Below are 18,985 nucleotides of genomic sequence, written 5' to 3'. Positions count from 1 at the left end.
TAGTAAATCTTACCGGACAGGCCCACAACCGTACAAGGCAGACAGGGCAGCCCCTTGTCGAAACAGGGCTCCAGCAGAAAATTGCCGCGATACCTGCCGCTGCGCCAGGAGAAGCCTGGGCTGGGGCGACATTCTGAAGGAACGTGTGTACAAAGTGGAGTCGTAAACTGGCCATTGTGTGCAGAACCACGCGTAATAAAAATTCACCTGTTTACGTGTTCGCCGATAGTACCAGTAAGCCAGTGAACCACTTCCCTGCGAACCTGGTTCGTAGGAGAGCTTCTGTAAAGTTTGGAACGTAGGAGACACTGGCAGAAGTAAAGCTGTGAGGACCGGGCGTGAGTCGTGCTTCGGTAGCTCAGATGGTAGAGCACTTGCCCGCGAAAGGCAAAGGTCCCGAATTCGAGTCTCGGTCGGGCACACAGTTTTAATCTGCCAGGAAGTTTCATATCAGCGCACACTCCGCTGCAGAGTGAAAATCTCATTCTGGTCTCGAACTCCTCTTTTGCCGAGGGCAAAATTATTTGTTTTTGGTTTACCAGTCTTGATGTTTGGTATCATTGTGTACTCTGTCGTGTAAGTGAGCCAAATTGGTACTTGGTACGACCAGCCAACGGGTGTGTCACACACTGAAATCTACCATGATTTCAGGACTCTGGTGGAGAGTAAATTGCGATCCGTCTGCCTGATCGCTAGACCGCGAGATTTTTGCACTTCTTTCGTGACCGCGATTGATTCACAGGTGCCGCGTCCACATCTCACCTCCTCCGCTGCACACATCTCGCCAGCTGCAAGTAACGTGGTCACACGAAGTAAACAGGGAAACGCCAAAAGACAATCATATCGATCATATAAATCAATTACCCGTTCAAGAAAATACAGTGACAAGCTCATGCACGAGCCCCACTGTACAAAGCTCTCCAATTGTCAGAGTCCCACCGGTCGATCCGGTTAGGGTATACCCCAACTTGGAGTATTCTATGCAACTATCCAGATTGGAGCAGCCGGCTACCCTGACCACTGCCTTACGACATGTGGTCCGAGTAGGACACGAAGACGGCAGAAAGATAACCTTCTCGGTTATGGAGGCTGTTGACAGAATCCAGCTAAAATCAGTGAATCTCCCCACCGACTTCGGAGCCTTGCGTGATCTGCTCAAGAAAGTTTTCGACAGGCGAGGTGAGAAATTTGACCTTAATGACATTTACGAACAATCAGTAGTAGCACATGGACGAATTGCTTTCGACTGGAGTAAGACTTGGCCACATGACCGAATACATACGTACTTCCCTTAATGACGAAATTAACTATTGGACAGCTTAACAGTCATAACAGCAGACTCGTTATGCAGGAGCTCCGAAGGGAGGTGGAAGAGAGGAGACTAGATGTACTCTGTCTACAGGAGCCATACTCCCTGGCTGGAAAAATAGCTTTTGCTGCTGCGGGCTGGCAAATAGTCAGCAGAGGAGATGACCCGAAGGCGGTGATCATAATCACTAATAAACTCCTCAGAGTCACCACACTATCACAGTTCACAACTAGCCACTGCAACGTCGTGGACCTTCAAACCCCCATGGGAACAATAATTCTCATAAACACGTATTTCCAGTACGGGGACAACATAGAACTCTACATAGACCACCTGGCTAGAGTCACCACGGCGTTGCAGGGAAGAAAAGTTGTAGTAACAGCTGACATTAACGCAAAATCCCCCCTGTGGTACAGTGGCACAAGGGATGCCAACGGCGAACAAATTGAGCAACTCATAATGGCATCACAACTTGTGGTGGCAAACAGGCCTGGCAATCCTCCTACCTACGCTGCAGGGGGAGGACAGGACACAAATATTGATGTGACCCTTGTTACACCAAATATGGCTAACATTATTCAAAATTGGAGAGTCATAGAGAATGCCACCAAAGCGACCACAACTTGATATCTTTTACCTTGGGAGAAAGAGAGTGCCGCTGGGCCACGGGGTGGGAGGTGCAACTAAATTATAGAAGAGCTGACTGAGAGCGCCTAGCGAGGGAGTGTGACATTCCTCCATTACCGGAAGCTGACATGTATCTAGACATAGACGTAGACCAGAGAACAGAGGAACTGGTGAATGCAGTGACAAGAGCAGTGAAGGCAGCCGTACCTACAAGGAGGAGGGCCATGGCGGCCTCTCCGTCACCATGGACTGCTGAACTAGGTGAACTGCGTCGATCTGTCAGAAGGCTGAGGAGGCACTACCAGCGCAGTGTCGTCTGGCAGGAACGGCAAGGGTGGCAGATGTTATACAGGGAGGAAAAGCAGAAGTTCCAAAAGGAACTACGCGAAGTCAGGATGAGAAGCTGGGAAAATTTCGTGCTTAACCAGTCAGTCACGGACCCATGGGGGCTTCCATACAAGCTGGTAAGGGAAAAAATCCGCTCTCCTCTGGAGTTATCAACAGTCAGGTACGGGGACAGGATGACGGAGTCCTGGCAGGAAACTGCGGGGGTCCTCCTCCGGTCCCTGTTGCCTGACGACAATGCGGAAGGGGAAACAGAGGGGCAGAAACAACTCAGAAATGAAGATCAAGAGGAATGCGGTAATAAGACGGCTGTCTACCCTTTTTCAGAGGAGGAGGTGGCAACCCATATAAGATCGTTGAAAAAAGGAAAAGCACCTGGGCCGGACGGCATTGTGGCGGAGGTAGTGCAGTTTTTGGCACCTCGGCTAACTGCGCCACTAACACATCTTTACAACGAATGTCTCCGACAGAGAAAATTTCCAAAGAGATGGAAAACGGCAAACGTAATTATTATAAAGAAAGGAATGGACAAGGACCCTGCAGAAGTGAAATCTTACAGGCCAATTTGCTTGTTGGACATATTTGGCAAAATATTGGAGAAACTGGTGGCTGACAGATTGACGGCACACCGAGTGTTGTGCGGGGTGAGCGACAGGCAGTTCGGGTTCAGGCCGGGGCGGTCAGCATCTGATGCAATCGCCCTGGCGGCCGAGGTCTGTGGCTCGACCCCGCACAAATACGTGGTTGGTATCATGGTTGATATCAGTGGCGCCTTCGACAACCTTTGGTGGCCTTCGCTCTTCTCCTGCTTGCGGGAGAAAGAGTGTCCGGGGCCGCTATATGGTTGCCTGAGGAGCTATTGCAACGATCGGGAGGTCTGGTTATCATCATCTAGCGAAAGAATCGGAAAGATAATTACCAAAGTATGTCCCCAAGGTTCCGTCTTAGGACCCCTTTTCTGGGACATACATATGGAGCCTTTATTAGATAGATTACAACAAAGCGATGAGGTGCTAGAGGTGATAGCCTACGCGGATGACCTCCTCCTGTTGGTTGGCGGCCGTAGCCGCGAAGACATTGAACCAAAAATAGAGACAGCATTAGACAAACTCCGGCAGTGGTGCCACGCGACAAAAATGACGATATCACCCAGTAAATCCACCTACTCACTACTAAAATGAAATCTTATTAGAAACCCGACTGTCAGAATAGATGGATCACCAGTTCTCCGACGACGAGAGACACGTTACCTGGGAGTTATCATTGATGAGAGGTGGAGCTTCGGGAAGCACATTGAAACTGTCACCCAGAGATCCCTTCAGATATTAAATAACCTAATTTCCATAGGCCACAAAAGATTTCATCTTCCTCCACACCTAATTAGACTTTATCACAACAGTATCTTAACTTCAGTTGTGGGCTACGGCTCGGGAGTCTGGGCGCACAGGCTCACGAGGGTTGTGCCCGCCATGGTAGTAAGAAGGGTCCAGAGAAGCATGATATTAAGATCCGTAGGTGCCTATAGAACATCTCCAGGGGGGGCCTATTAGTCATAATGGGGCTCTGCCCTCTCGACATAAATTATGAGAAGATTGCCGATATCATGGGTATTAGATTGAGGGATAAAAGAGAGATAAGGAAAAGAGGGGAGGAGCTCTGGCAGGAGATTTGGGAGGTAGAAGAGACTGGACGAAGAACCTTCCAGTTCCTACCCGATGTAAGGGAACGATTTGGACTGAAGTACTTTGAGCCTACGCGAGGGTTGATCCACTTTCTCACTGGCCATGGACCCTACCCGACATATTTATGTCGATTTGGGAAAAGGGCAACACCAGTGTGCGACTGTGGCGATCCGGAGGGCACGCCCGAGCACGTAGTGTACGAGTGTCCCCTCTTCAATGATATCGCCAACGGACTACGAGACAGACTACCCAACCGTGACACACGCCAACTACTTAGACGAGAGGAAACTTTTCAGACCTTGAACACCCTGGCAAACGAGGTATCTCGAAAGGTTCTAATCGACTATTTAGGAGAGATACAGTAAAAAATGAGCGACAATAACCACCAACTGAGTCCAAGAGCCCTATTCCCATACCGCCTGTGCGAGGACTGACCGACTACCTCTAAGTTGGGAACCGCCACGTGCAGGACTAGGGGGAGTGGGGAACAACTACCGATTGCGACACACACACCGGACATGACATAGGATAGGTTAGTTTGTAGGAGTTAGTTATAGGAAATTAAGATAGGGACTGCAGCGAATTTTAACATCGAGGCCCGCCCAGTGCCAGGGGCATGCTCTTCGGGGTTAGCTCGAAGAGCAGGGCAAGTAAAAGTAGGTTTATATCTTCACTGGCACATATGTGACGCTGCAGAATACATATATAAATTAAATTAAATTAGTAATCGGAATTAGGCATAAATAATATAAGTAGATATTAGATGCCCATTGTTACTAATGTTAACTGTAGCTCACCCACTAATAACTACACTAAGCTGCAAAAATTTAATATAAATGTATCACTGTTAGGACCCACTAATGTACTAAGGTAGTGGGTTAAATTTGTATAATTATAATGGTTTTGACAATAAAGAATTTAAAAAAAATAAAGAAAAGGAACAGGGTAGATCAATTATCACGAGTCACAACAGCACTAAGAGGCAGAAAGATAGTGGTGGTAGCAGATGTCAATGCGAAGTCCCCCCTGTGGTACAGTGGCACCCGGGACAGCAGAGGGGAGAAGATGGAGGAAACATTAATGTCACTACAGTACTTGGTCGCCAACAGAGCCGGGAATCCCCCCACCTACACTGGTGGAGGAGGAGAAGGAACTAATATTGATATAACATTACTTTCACCGAATTTTGCTGGTCATTTGAATAACTGGAGAGTAAGAGACCAAGTAACGACAAGTGACCATAACTTAATTACATTTGAGCTTACAGATAGGGAATGCCACTGGGACATAGGGTGGGAGTTTCAATTAAATTACAACAGAACTGATTGGGAGCGCCTTGCAAGAGAGTTTGTCCCCACGACGTGGCCGGAGGGTGATTAAGACGTCGACAGGCATGCTGAGGAGCTGGTTAGTGCCATCACAAAAGCGGTAAAGGCAGCAGTACCAACCAGGAGAAGGGCTGTCGCGGCCTCCCCGTCACCATGGTCTGCTGAACTGGGGCAGATGCGTCAGTCGGTCAGGAGGGCGAGGAGGTACTACCAGCGAAGTGTCGTCTGGGAAGAAAAACAGAGATGGTTAGAAATCTATAGGAATGCCAAGGAAGAGTTCCAGAGGGAGCTCAAAAGGGTTAGGCTGGTAAGCTGGGAGAAGTATGTCCAAAGCCAATTGGCTATAGATCCCTGGGGTATCCCATATAAAATTGTCAAGGAAAAAATTAGGTCTCCTATGGTTCTATCAACCATCCGGGATGGGAATCGGATGACAGGGACATGGCAGGAAACTGCTGAAGTCCTTCTCCGGTCCCTGCTTCCGGATGACACGGAAAATGAGGATACAGAAGAACAAGGCCTAATTAGGCAAGCTCAGCTAGAGGAGTACCAAAACAACACCTTGGTGTACCCTTTCTCGGAGAACGAGGTGGCGGAGCACATTAAGGCACTTAAGAGAGGAAAGGCCCCAGGACCAGACGGCATTATAGCGGAGGTGGTGCAATACCTCGCTCCTCAACTAGTAGCACCTCTAGCTAGAATCTACAACGAAGCCCTAAGCCTCAAAAAGTTTCCTACTATCTGGAAACAAGCAAACGTTGTAATAATAAAAAAAAGGGACAGGATAAGGATCCAAAAGAGGTCAAGTCCTACAGACCCATTTGTCTGTTGGATCTGCTGGGAAAACTGCTGGAGAGGCTGCTGGCTGACAGGCTGATGGCACACCGAGTGCTTTGTGGAATGAGCAGCAGGCAGTTCGGCTTTAGGCCAGGGCGTTCTGCGTCTGACGCAATCGCCATGGCGGCTGAGGTCTGCGGGTCGTCCACACATAAGTACATAGTTGGCATCATGGTGGACATCAGTGGCGCCTTTGACAACCTGTGGTGGCCTTCGCTTTTCTCTCGCTTGCGAGAGAAGGAGTGTCCAGGGCCGCTATATGGCTGTCTCAGGAGCTATTGCTTGGACAGGGAGGTTTGGCTATCATCCCCTAGCGGAAGAGTGGGCAAGAAGATAACAAAGGGGTGTCCACAGGGCTCTGTCCTGGGGCCACTCTTTTGGGATGTCAATATGGAGCCTCTCCTTGAGACCTTGGAGAGCTGTGCAGATGTGCTAGAGGTGATAGCTTACGCTGATGACCTCCTCCTGTTGGTTGGCGGTCGGAGCCGAGAGGAATTAGAACCTAAGATTGAGAGAACCATGACATTACTCTCACAGTGGTGCCAGGGAACTAAGCAAAAAATAGCACCTAACAAATCCACTTATCTACTCCTAAAGGGCCAATTGGTCAGAAACCCTACAGTTAGGATGGATGGCACGCCAGTAATACGTCGTCGAGAAGCTAGATACCTAGTGGTAATACTAGATGAAAAATGGAGCTTTGCCAGGCATATTGAGGCAACTACACAAAGGGCAATAGAAGTTTTAAACAATCTCATCAACATCGGCCATAGACGATTTCATCTTCCACCAAATCTCGTCAAGCTATATCATAATACCACTCTCGTCTCCATCGTGGGCTACGGGTCCGGTGTCTGGGCCCATAGGCTCACGAGGGTCGTTCCTGCCATGGCAGTGAGGAGGGTGCAGCGGAACATGATACTTCGATCAGTAGGGGCATATAGAACGTCACCAGGGGGAGCATTGCTGATACTCATGGGCCTGAGTCCCCTTGATGTAAAAATCAGGGAGCAGGCTGCATGGTACTGGGTAAAAAAGGGAAAAATTGAAAAAACTAGGGATATCATGGGGGTCAGAGTGGGGGATAAAATTACCATTAAACGAAGGGGGATGGAACTTTGGCAGGAAATTTGGGATGGGGAAGAGACAGGAAGAAGAACGCACCACTTGTTACCAAACATTCAGGAAAGATTAGGGATGAAACATTTCCAGCCTAGCAAGGGACTGCTGCACTTCCTCACTGGGCATGGCCCGTACTCGGCATATCTTTGCCGGTTCGGGAAAAGAGCGACACCGTCGTGTGACTGTGGTGCCGAAGTGGGCACACCGGATCATGTGGTCTATGAGTGTCCGCTTTTCGACGTCGTTGCAGCAGACCTACGACATTCATTGCCTAACACAGACACCTATCATCTCATTAGGGACCCTTCCACCTTTACCATTATCGATAAACTGGCTAGCGAGGTATCCGCCAAGATCCTAAGGGAATACAGAAGGGAGATCGAGTAGATAGGATCCAAAAAATCTTGGCAATCACGCACCATCCCATTCCGCCAGGGTGCGTACTGGCCGACCGTCCACAACGATCGGGATCCGACGCATCCAGGACCAGGGGGAGGGTGCGACCAAACCGGCTAAGACTACAGCACACCAACTACGACTTATAATATTTATCATTATTGTTAATTGTAGAAGTAGATTGTAGGAAATTTTCTTAAGACCTGCAGCGATTGTTGAATAGGCCAGCCCAGTGCCAGGGGCACGCCCACTGGGGTTAGCTCGGTGGGCATGGCCAGAAAACAGTAGGTTTATATTATATACTGGCACACCTGTAACGCTGCAGGATGTAGTTGTCAGTAGTAAGTAGGTTAGAGTTGATAGTATGATTGATTAACAGAAAAACACATAGATACCCATAGATAATTTAGATACCCATAGATCGAACTAACTTCCTGTAGCTAATACTAACAGTAGAATATAAAAGATACAGTAAATGCTGCTGAAATGTAAATTTGTAGCCAAATTCGACCCACTAATGGTTTCAGGTGGTGGGTTAGTTATGTATAATATTGGGTTTTGAACAATAAAGTTAAAAAAAAAAAAAAAACAGGGTAACGTGCTACCGCTCCGGCATTGTCAGGGCGTTCTGATCTCAATCGCCACTTGCTCTCAGCTGCACCTATGTAGAGAAACTTCAGTAGATTTGATCAATCAAAGTCTGCTCAGCGGCAGATCAATTCAGCTTGCGTTATCCACAGTTTTTAGGGCCAGAGTACTTCACTCACTGATCACCTAGTTAAACTGTCTTCGCCAACCAGGATCTACCCAGTGAAGTATTAAAGCATCTGTTAGTTGTTTATGGAATTCAATCTATAACTTGTTTAGCATTATTTATGTCTTGTTTAAGAAAATTATTGTTCTTAGTACACTAAATTTTGCCAACATTCTCAATCAATTAAATAGTCCAAACAAGTTACCTTTCAACTTCACTGAATACCACTGTATCTAAACTGAGCCTTTGCATTTCTCTTTTCAGATTTTCTAGCTTCCCTACCACATTCAAGCTTCTGACATTTCCTGCCCCAACTCATAGAACATTATCCTTTCGTTGATTATTCAGTCTTTTTCTCATGGCCATCTTCCCATTGGCAGTCCCCTACTGCAGGTCCGAATGGGGGACTATTCCGGATTCTTTTCCCAATGGAGAGATCATAATGGCAATTTTTCAATTGCAGACCACGTGCCCTGTGGCTAGACGTTAAGTGTTTTTAATGCAGTGGTTTCTATTGCCTCCTGCATACTCATGCCCTTGATCACTGCTGATTCTTCCACCTTTAGGGGTACTTTCCCACACCTGAAACTCTGTCCGCTCTTCCTCCCTCTTTGACACGTCCGTTGGCAAAATGAGGGTGATTTCTTATGCTGGAAGTCTTCGGCCGCTAATGCTGATTATTTAATCAAAATTTAAGCGGTGGCGGGTTTCGTACCCGATAACGTTTTGATTGTGAGTCAAAGACGCTACCCCTAGACCTCGGGAGGAGGGCTGTCATATGACACACTGATAAAGATTACGTACCTTTGAGCTGCCAAATTGTGAGGACCTCGATTGATGTATTTCACATGCTGTTCCAAATAGTCCCAGAAATCCTCTGTGTGATTAAGATCGGATTATTTGGCCCACCAATCAAGGAGCGATACCGTGCCAGAGTGTTCGCCAAACAAGGAAAGCGTGTATGCAGGCTCTGTGAGTACTGCTGTTGTCATCTTGGAAGAGGGGAGTGTCCGCAGTGTGTTCATCGTCAAGGTAAAGTAGAAAGGGCAGCACTTTGTCACTGAAAATCTGCATTTTGCGCAAAATAAATACTTGTCGGGCGTTTCTGCACACTGTGTCGGTAATGACTCATGAAGCACACTTTGGAGGGCTCGTATAATTTTGTAAACAGTCTGTAGTTGCTTCTTGTGACATATTGGAGTGGATAGAGTGGGGAACCGCCTGCTCGACATTCAGTTCGTAGACCCGTGAAGGAGGGAAGCGTATGAACACAGCCTGGCAACCTACCATCCCCTGCGCTTCTGCCCCACACGTCTTGTCCCTCCATCCTGTTACCCCACTGGAACACAATTTTTCTATTTATACAGCTCTACTGCACTTAGACGTCGTACACGCACTTGATATGTATTATTACCCCATTTCATTTAAAGATTAACATTAAATTTATACCTTTAGAACAATATTTTTAATAATCTGCGACTTTTCCATCGCCTGAATTCGTAAGTCCCAGAGAAAAAATGAATAGACATTTCTCGTAATAAATTTAACGCAATTTAATTTTGTGCTGTGAAACCTTTTCACTGGGAGCAGCGTTTTTCGAGTTATTCAAGAAAACCATATAGAAGTGACTTTTAAACACACCCCCACTACAATGCTCACGCTCCACCAGTCAATATTTTTGTTCTGTGACTGGTCTCCGACAGCACTGCACAAAAATATGCCCCTAATTTTCTTTCGTTGACTGAACTAAAACATTGCTTCGCCTGAGCGCTGAGCCACGTACGTATTTGTGTTCACAGGAATGCAGTAAGGCGGACCGCGCTTGGGTGGTGGGCTAGCTGCTGCCCAGACTGGAGAATGCCGGGGATTCTGAGGAGGAGCCGGCGCTGGGCCTCTGTCTGCACGAGAGGGACTTCCCGCTGGGATCCTTCATCGCGGATAACATCCTCATCTCCATGGAAAGCAGCCGCTCCACCGTTGTCATCCTGTCTCGGGCTTTCGTCGACATCAAGGTGGGTCCTACTACTAGAATCATGTTCTGAGGCCAGCACTTTTTGTTTTGGATTAAAATACACACCTGTACGATGTGATAATTTTACTGCATTTGGGGTGTGATGAACATTTGCTGGAGAAATCTTTAATTTCAGAGACAAATTACGCAAGACCCCACAAGTGTAGCGACTTGGCTAGAAGACCGATATTCAGCTTCCAAATCTGAACCGGAAATGCAGATGAAAGTAGACAGAGAGCACACACGCACACACAAGATGATATCCATAGAGAAAGTGCTAGTTCCTAGTGAAGAAGGCGTGAATCTCCGTAAGTGGAATTTCCCCAGAATACACCGAAAGCGAATAATATTTTGATAGTTTTCTACCTTCTCCCTATTTCTTGGGGATGGAGAAAGCCTGTTGCCAATCTCCACTCAATGAAGAAACTTCTTAAGTTGAAATTTGTGATTATGTGAATGGCAAACGACGTTATGTTTCTGAAGCGGTCTTTCAAAGAGGAAGTGGATTAACGAATTAAAAAAAAATATAGGCTGTCATTTAAAAATGAGGTTCATGTCTTCATAACGAACAAAGTTATAAGAAAGGCAGTCACGCTAATTACTGTCTGCCTGGTAGCTAAACAAGATTTGCTTCATACATTGGAATTTACTTCTGTACAAAAAGTTAAATGGGGTGTTCAAGATAAATTGGATACCTTGTAAATGAAGCGAAAGCAGAGGAGGATGCAGTGAAAGCTCCTATTAGCGACTTGGATGGCTATGGGAATACTACACACAAAGGATATGCTGTGTTTATGGGTATGATCTATTTCCGAGAGTTTTGGTTTCAGCAGGTGGGAACGATTCTAACTAGCCAGGTGGAAAGCAAATCGGATCCCTCCTCTGTGATGGAATAAGAATGGTACTTTACAGCAGATAGGGACACCAGGGACAATTTCTCTGTATGAATAGGATAGAATGATTAAAATTATCCTGGGAATGAATGTAGAAAGTTTGGAGCTGGAAAGTAGGAAGGATGCTGAGGTATACGTGCGGTCTCAGGTCAGGTATTTTAAAGCTGGGGGTTCGGATTCAAGTATGTGGGATGCATAGGACAGGCGAAAGTGTTCCGGGTGTTTAAGGTATGGGAACTTAAGACGTACAGAAGGTTCAAAAACATTAAACAAATTAAACTCCGCCCGAACAGTCCATTAAGGCCCAACGGCACACAGACGTCACTGGATGCGGATATGGAGGGGCATGTGGGCAGCACACCGCTCGCCCGGACGTTGGCCAGTTTAAACCCCGGAGCCGCTACTTCTGGCTGAGTGCACCCCGCTTGCCAACAGCACTCGGCAGACCGGATGGGCCGGCCGTTGTGGCCGAGCGGTTCTAGGCGCTTCAGTCTGTAACCGCGCGACCGCTACGGTCGCAGGTTCGAATCCTGCCTCGGGCATGGATGTGTGTGAAGTCCTTAGATTAGTTAGGTTTTAGTAGTTCTAAGTTCTACGGGACTGATGACCTCAGCTGTTAAGTCCCATAGTGCTCAGAACCATTTGAACCATTTTTTAGACCGGATGGTCACCCATTCAATTGCTAGCCCAGACCGATAGCGCTTAACTTCGGTGATCTAACGGAAACCGGTGTTACCACTGCGGCGAGGCCGTACAGAATGTTCATGGGAGAAGGAAATCACATACGAAAGCAAGTAAGAGCGCTAGCCGTTCAAGAATTTGAAAGTACCACTAAAACTTGGCAAGAAAAAGTTCGCATGCAACATTTGCATAGATGGATAATAGTCTTAGAATTTAATCCTCTTATTCGTCTAATCATTAGTTTCAGTAGCCTTAATCTATTAGAGCCTGCTTTAGATAGTTGGTAGATGGGACGCTGGATATAGCTGAAACATTAGTTATCGTTTGCCTCGGGAAGCCTGATATCCGATTTATCTTTTCCGGTAATTTCTTGGCAGACCTATGAAAAGAGGTATTCTACTGAACTTTTCGGTTACAGGCTGATATTGCAATGCACCAAAATACCCTAGTTCTTTCAAAATATTTTATTGCCTTATTTCGTTGATCCTACTTCATTTTAGTATAATAATCATTATAATCAAATCGTGTTGGCCTTTGTTTCATGAGGCCCTGGTGAATATTTGTCTAGATGAAGAGCTTACAATTATCTTTAATGAGTCAAAAATTATTTGAGTTCTTAGGGTTAGACGCAAATGTGTTTTGACGGCCGTCTTTTTTACAGTTTGACTCTTGTAAGTTACTGGGTTACAGCTGCGACGTTCCACCCTACTTTTACGTTAAAATCGTGCATGAGGATTTTCATTATTAATCACACTGCACGAAAAGAGACTCAATAATCATGCACACTCACAGCTCATCACGCTCTCTCCGTTATTGGCAGCATACTGTTGTGCGCTTAATAATTGAACGCCTTTGTTCGAAAGCTGAAATATGTACTGCAAGGATAAGGGACCTATATGTACACGCTGTGGAGTGTGTGCTACCGCTGCCTTCTAATAATAGTATTGTTACGTGGCGTCAGGAACCTGACTAAACACGAATAAGAGCTCTTTTACAGCGAGCAGAACTGCACCCACTCGTAATAATACCACGTCTCAATGTGTAACATACAGACGGTGCCGATTAGATATGAAAACTCTTTTTGCCAGAACAGTTTTAATGAACACGAGAATCTGAATAATCGAATCTAAATATACAGAATGGACACTTTCCTTCCGCAAAATTATTAAAACTTTTTCCGATAGAACAACGTTAACAGGATACTGTCTGCAGACGTTTGAACAGACTACAAACTTTTAATATAGCGCAGTCTGCAACTTACCAGAACAGTGCCAAAATTTCAATTACCGAAATTATAATAAGCTTCTGCTAGTTAACTTCCATTTACAGTTAGTAATGAACTTTCTTGGGCTTCATTGATATTTGAGAACACACTTTTCTACAGCGACCTTATTTTTCATTTTGAACAATTACCGTCATTTTTCAGTTTTGGTCATTATTGGTGGGAGTGTTAATACTTTGTTCATGTATCATCCACTGATAACTTCTGACCTTAGTTCTAAAACTACACTCCTGGAAATGGAAAAAAGAACACATTGACACCGGTGTGTCAGACCCACCATACTTGCTCCGGACACTGCGAGAGGGCTGTACAAGCAATGATCACACGCACGGCACAGCGGACACACCAGGAACCGCGGTGTTGGCCGTCGAATGGCGCTAGCTGCGCAGCATTTGTGCACCGCCGCCGTCAGTGTCAGCCAGTTTGCCGTGGCATACGGAGCTCCATCGCAGTCTTTAAAACTGGTAGCATGCCGCGACAGCGTGGACGTGAACCGTATGTGCAGTTGACGGACTTTGAGCGAGGGCGTATAGTGGGCATGCGGGAGGCCGGGTAGACGTACCGCCGAATTGCTCAACACGTGGGGCGTGAGGTCTCCACAGTACATCGATGTTGCCGCCAGTGGTCGGCGGAAGGTGCACGTGCCCGTCGACCTGGGACCGGACCGCAGCGACGCACGGATGCACGCCAAGACCGTAGGATCCTACGCAGTGCCGTAGGGGACCGCACCGCCACTTCCCAGCAAATTAGGGACACTTTTGCTCCTGGGGTATCGGCGAGGACCATTCGCAACCGTCTCCATGAAGCTGGGCTACGGTCCCGCACACCGTTAGGCCGTCTTCCGCTCACGCCCCAACATCGTGCAGCCCGCCTCCAGTGGTGTCGCGACAGGCGTGAATGGAGGGACGAATGGAGACGTGTCGTCTTCAGCGATGAGAGTCGCTTCTGCCTTGGTGCCAATGATGGTCGTATGCGTGTTTGGCGCCGTGCAGGTGAGCGCCACAATCAGGACTGCATACGACCGAGGCACACAGGGCCAACACCCGGCATCATGGTGTGGGGAGCGATCTCCTACACTGGCCGTACACCACTGGTGATCGTCGAGGGGACACTGAATAGTGCACGGTACATCCAAACCGTCATCGAACCCATCATTCTACCATTCCTAGACCGGCAAGGGAACTTGCTGTTCCAACAGGACAATGCACGTCCGCATGTATCCCGTGCCACCCAACGTGCTCTAGAAGGTGTAAGTCAACTACCCTGGCCAGCAAGATCTCCGGATCTGTCCCCCATTGAGCATGTTTGGGACTGGATGAAGCGTCGTCTCACGCGGTCTGCACGTCCAGCACGAACGCTGGTCCAACTGAGGCGCCAGGTGGAAATGGCACGGCAAGCCGTTCTACAGGACTACATCCAGCATCTCTACGATCGTCTCCATGGGAGAATAGCAGCCTGCATTGCTGCGAAAGGTGGATATACACTGTACTAGTGCCGACACTGTGCATGCTCTGTTGCCTGTGTCTATGTGCCTGTGGTTCTGTCAGTGTGATCATGTGATGTATCTGACCCCAGGAATGTGTCAATAAAGTTTCCCCTTCCTGGGACAATGAATTCACGGTGTTCTTATTTCAATTTCCAGGAGTGTATATCGAATGCTTTCAGACTCACTAGACCTGTAGCTCGGAAACTTGTAGCCAATTAAAAATGACTAAACACTAAAACTGTCTACAATGATAACAACAATATGATGAATCCTGGAGGAGACAAATTATTTAAAAAACGTAGAACTATGCTGAAGCGTTTTAAGTCATTATTTTTGGCTGGTTGGCTAAGAGATCTTCCACAAATGAAACACAACGTTGATTTATTAAGACTCAGATATCCCAGTCAAATGATGCAGTATATGAAAACTTCTAATGTTACGCAATATGACATAAACTCAACTTAGCGACACATATTGCGCTGTGATCACGTGAAATGATTGAGAAAAAGTTTTCTCGTCCCCTGTGGGCTGCCCAGAGCAAACGCTTATGAGGAAACGTTGCTATTTGCGGCTTCTAATTGGCTAGTTTCGAGAACAGATTTTCTGGAGTGGCCTGACTCGTACGCGTATCGTCAGTATGATAGTGATGTTATCTGATGAAAGACGAGCATAGCACGAGCTCGTAGTAGCAATTACACAATTTAATCAGGAATCAGTCTGCTGGTGCAGGCTTAAGGTGAAACACGTGCACAGAACTGGAGTCTGTTTTAGTCTATTTCAGTTGTGTATGAATATTCTAATGTGTGCGCGATGACGTGTGGTACAGATTCCACGAGGATAGCTTTTGTGGCAGATAAAAAGTATCATGGCATCCCTAAAAATTAATTCAGTACACGTTGCCGATAACCAAGCAGCCTAAGTGTAGCGATCCTCATTATAGTCAAGGTGACTGCTGTTACCCAACCCACGGCCGTGCGATATCTTCTGCGTAAGGTACACACGGAAGACGCAGAGTGAGTGGAAATAACATTTGCAAGTGTGAAAGATGTGTACACGTCCATCAGAACGACCCACGTCTTGTTACAACCATACCTGATCATTACTTTTTCAGCAGTAATTAAGCAAATTAAAATTCCCCATTAATGTCCTCCTAGCCTTTGCCTCAATCAGAAAATGGTTCAAATGGCTCTGAGCACTATGGGACTTAACATCTGAGGTCATCAGTCCCCTAGAACTTAGAACTACTTGAACCTAACTAACCTAAGGACATCACACACATCCATGCCCGAGGCAGGATTCGAACCTGCGACCGCAGCGGTCGCGCGGTTCCAGACTGAAGCGCCTAGAACCGCGTGGCCATACTGGCCGGCAGACTTAGAAAAAGTCTGTTTCAGACTGACTGCGACTTTTTTTTACATCATAAGTATCCCGCAAATAAGTTGATATGGATAAGCACTGTTTGCTGGTATATTTTCCCGCAGTGAAAATAGTCGGGGCCTGTCTGCGACTTTCGTCCATCCAAATCAAGTGAGTGCAAACAAATAGCACTTTTTCTATCTCCCAAAAATCCTTGGGATTTTTACAATATTGACCATTGTCAGTTGACAGTGTGTTTCATGTGTTGTGGTACTTCAGTGTACAGTTGAAGTTTATGCAAGTTCAGAGCTGACTAGGTGTACATTTCCGCGTGGTTGCGGTGACACACAATAGATGCAGGCCACTCGTCTCAAGTGTTGCACCTAGATCTCTATTTCGTTATCATACTTACACCTGTACTTTTCCCTTTTAGTGAACACATATGATATGGAACAAATTTTACACAGACGCAAATACTACCCACAAAATATAACTTTTCAGATAGTTTTTATCTTAAATTTATACACACATCAAAAAAGGTGTTGCATCACCTAGGTTCCGAGAGTTCCGGAACCTGTACAGAAAACTGGAATATAGATCAACATAAACAACATTTCTGAACCTTTTTATTGCTCATGAAAACTACACATAGCATATTGTACCACCACACAGCGAGACCTTCAGAGGTGGTGGTCCAAACTGCTGTACACACCGGTACCTCTAATACCCGGTAGCACGTTTTCTTGCATTGTTGCATGCCTGTATTCGTCGTGGCATACTATCCACATGTTCATCAAGGTAGTGCTTGTCCAGATTGTCCCACTCCTCAACGGTGACTCGGCGTAGATCCGTCAGAGTGGATGGTGGGTCACGTCGTCCATAAACAGCCCTTTTCAGTCTATCTCAGGCATGTTCTGTAGGGTTCATGTCTGGAGAACTCTAGACGCGCGATGTCCTTATCCAAAAGGAAGTCATTCACAAGATGTGCACGATGGGGGCGCGAACTGTCGTCCATGAATACCAATGCCTCGCCAATATGCTACCGATATGGTTGCACTATCGGTCGGAGGATGGCACTGACGTATCATACAGCCGTTACGGCGCCTTCCATGACCACCAGCGGCATACGTCGGCCCCACATAATGGCACCCCAAAACAGCAGGGAACCTACACCTTGCTGCACTCGCTGGACAGTGTGTCTAAGGCGTTCAGCCGGACCAGGTTGCCTCCAAACACGTTTCCGGCGATTGTCTAGTTGAAGGCATATGCGACACTCATCGGTGAAGAGAACATGATGTAAATCCTGAGCGATCCATTCGTCATGTTGTTGGGCCCGTCTGTACCGCGCTGCATGATGTTGTGGTTTTTGAAGATGGACCTTGCCATGGACGTCGGGAGTGAACTTGCGCATCACGCAGCCTACTGTGCACAGTTCGAGTCGTAACACGACGTCCCTTGGCTGCACGAAAAGCATCATTCAACATGGTGGTTTTGCCATAATCCGTAGGTAGCAGTTCTCCACTGCAGTAGTTGCCCTTGGGTGGCCTGAGCGAGGCATGTCATCGACAGTTCCTGTCTCTCTGTATCTCCTCCATGTCCGAATATCGTTTTGGTTCACTCCAAGACGCTTGGACACGTTCCTTGGTGGGAGCTCTTCCTGGTACACAGTAACAATGTGGACGCGATCGAACCACGTTCGTCTAGGCGTAGGTGAACTAGAGACAGCACGAGTCGTGTACCTCCTTCCTAGTGGAATGACTGGAACTGATCTGCTGTCGGACCCCCTCCGTCTAATAGGCGTTGCTCGTTCATGGTTGGGTTTAGTGACATCTCTGAACAGTCAAAGGGTCTGCGCCTGTGATATAATATCCTCATTCGACGTCTATCTTCAGGACTGCTTGCAGCTGGGGTGATGAAAAACTTCTTTTGATATGTGTATTAATTTGTGCCATTCATTTTACTATGTGAGGAGCAAATGTCCACTTAAACACCTTCTTTCAGCACATTTTCAAAGTAGCGCCTCACAATATATGAATAATACTGTATCTCTTTCATGTCCGAACAACATCGCTTTGGTTCCCTCCGAGACACTTGGACACTTCCCTTATACTGTCAATCCACATCCGCCTACCCTCGCACTAGGATACTGTAAGAACTAATTAATTTGCACTCTTTTCTCTCACACACTGAATTCCTTAGCTATAGACCTTAGTTTGCATGATACTTTCAGCAAGAAAGACGTTGAAGTTAAGTAGACACAGTTTACACTGCATTAGAGACAAACGGTCTGTTGTAGAATTTTAGAACATGTTTTTTGCTCGAGTATCATGTCGTTTATAGAAACCCAGAATCTACTCTGTAGGAATCAACATGGATTCCGGAAACAGCGATCGTGTGAGACCCAATTCGCTTTATTTGTTCATGAGACCCAGAAAATATTAGATACAGGCTCCCAGGTAGATGCTATTTTCCTTGACTTCCGGAAGGCGTTCGATACAGTTCCGCACTGTCGCCTGATAAACAAAGTAAGAGCCTACGGAATATCAGACCAGCTGTGTGGCTGGATTGAAGAGTTTTTAGAAAACAGAACACAGCATGTTGTTATCAATGGAGAGACATCTACAGACGTTAAAGTAACCTCTGGCGTGCCACAGGGGAGTGTTATGGGACCATTGCTTTTCACAATATATATAAATGACCTAGCAGATAGTGTCGGAAGTTCCATGCGGCTTTTCGCGGATGATGCTGTAGTATACAGAGAAGTTGCAGCATTAGAAAATTGTAGCGAAATGCAGGAAGATCTGCAGCGGATAGGCACTTGGTGCAGGGAGTGGCAACTGACCATTAACATAGACAAATGTAATGTATTGCGAATA

The 18,985-nt window shown here is 46.6% G+C and overlaps 1 protein-coding gene across 1 annotated transcript in view; it reads left to right on the top strand.

The window, feature by feature from the left end:
* Window positions 1–18,985, top strand: part of LOC126194420 (toll-like receptor 2) — a 50,678-nt gene that overhangs the window by 17,359 nt on the left and 14,334 nt on the right. The window contains exon 2 of the mRNA XM_049932768.1: window positions 10,239–10,412. Coding sequence (XP_049788725.1) covers window positions 10,239–10,412 — 174 coding nt within the window. The remainder of the gene's footprint in view (window positions 1–10,238; window positions 10,413–18,985) is intronic.

This window comes from Schistocerca nitens, chromosome 1 (assembly GCF_023898315.1).
Source record: "Schistocerca nitens isolate TAMUIC-IGC-003100 chromosome 1, iqSchNite1.1, whole genome shotgun sequence".
NCBI lineage: Eukaryota > Metazoa > Arthropoda > Insecta > Orthoptera > Acrididae > Schistocerca > Schistocerca nitens.
This window is presented reverse-complemented; position numbering and strand designations above follow the sequence as displayed.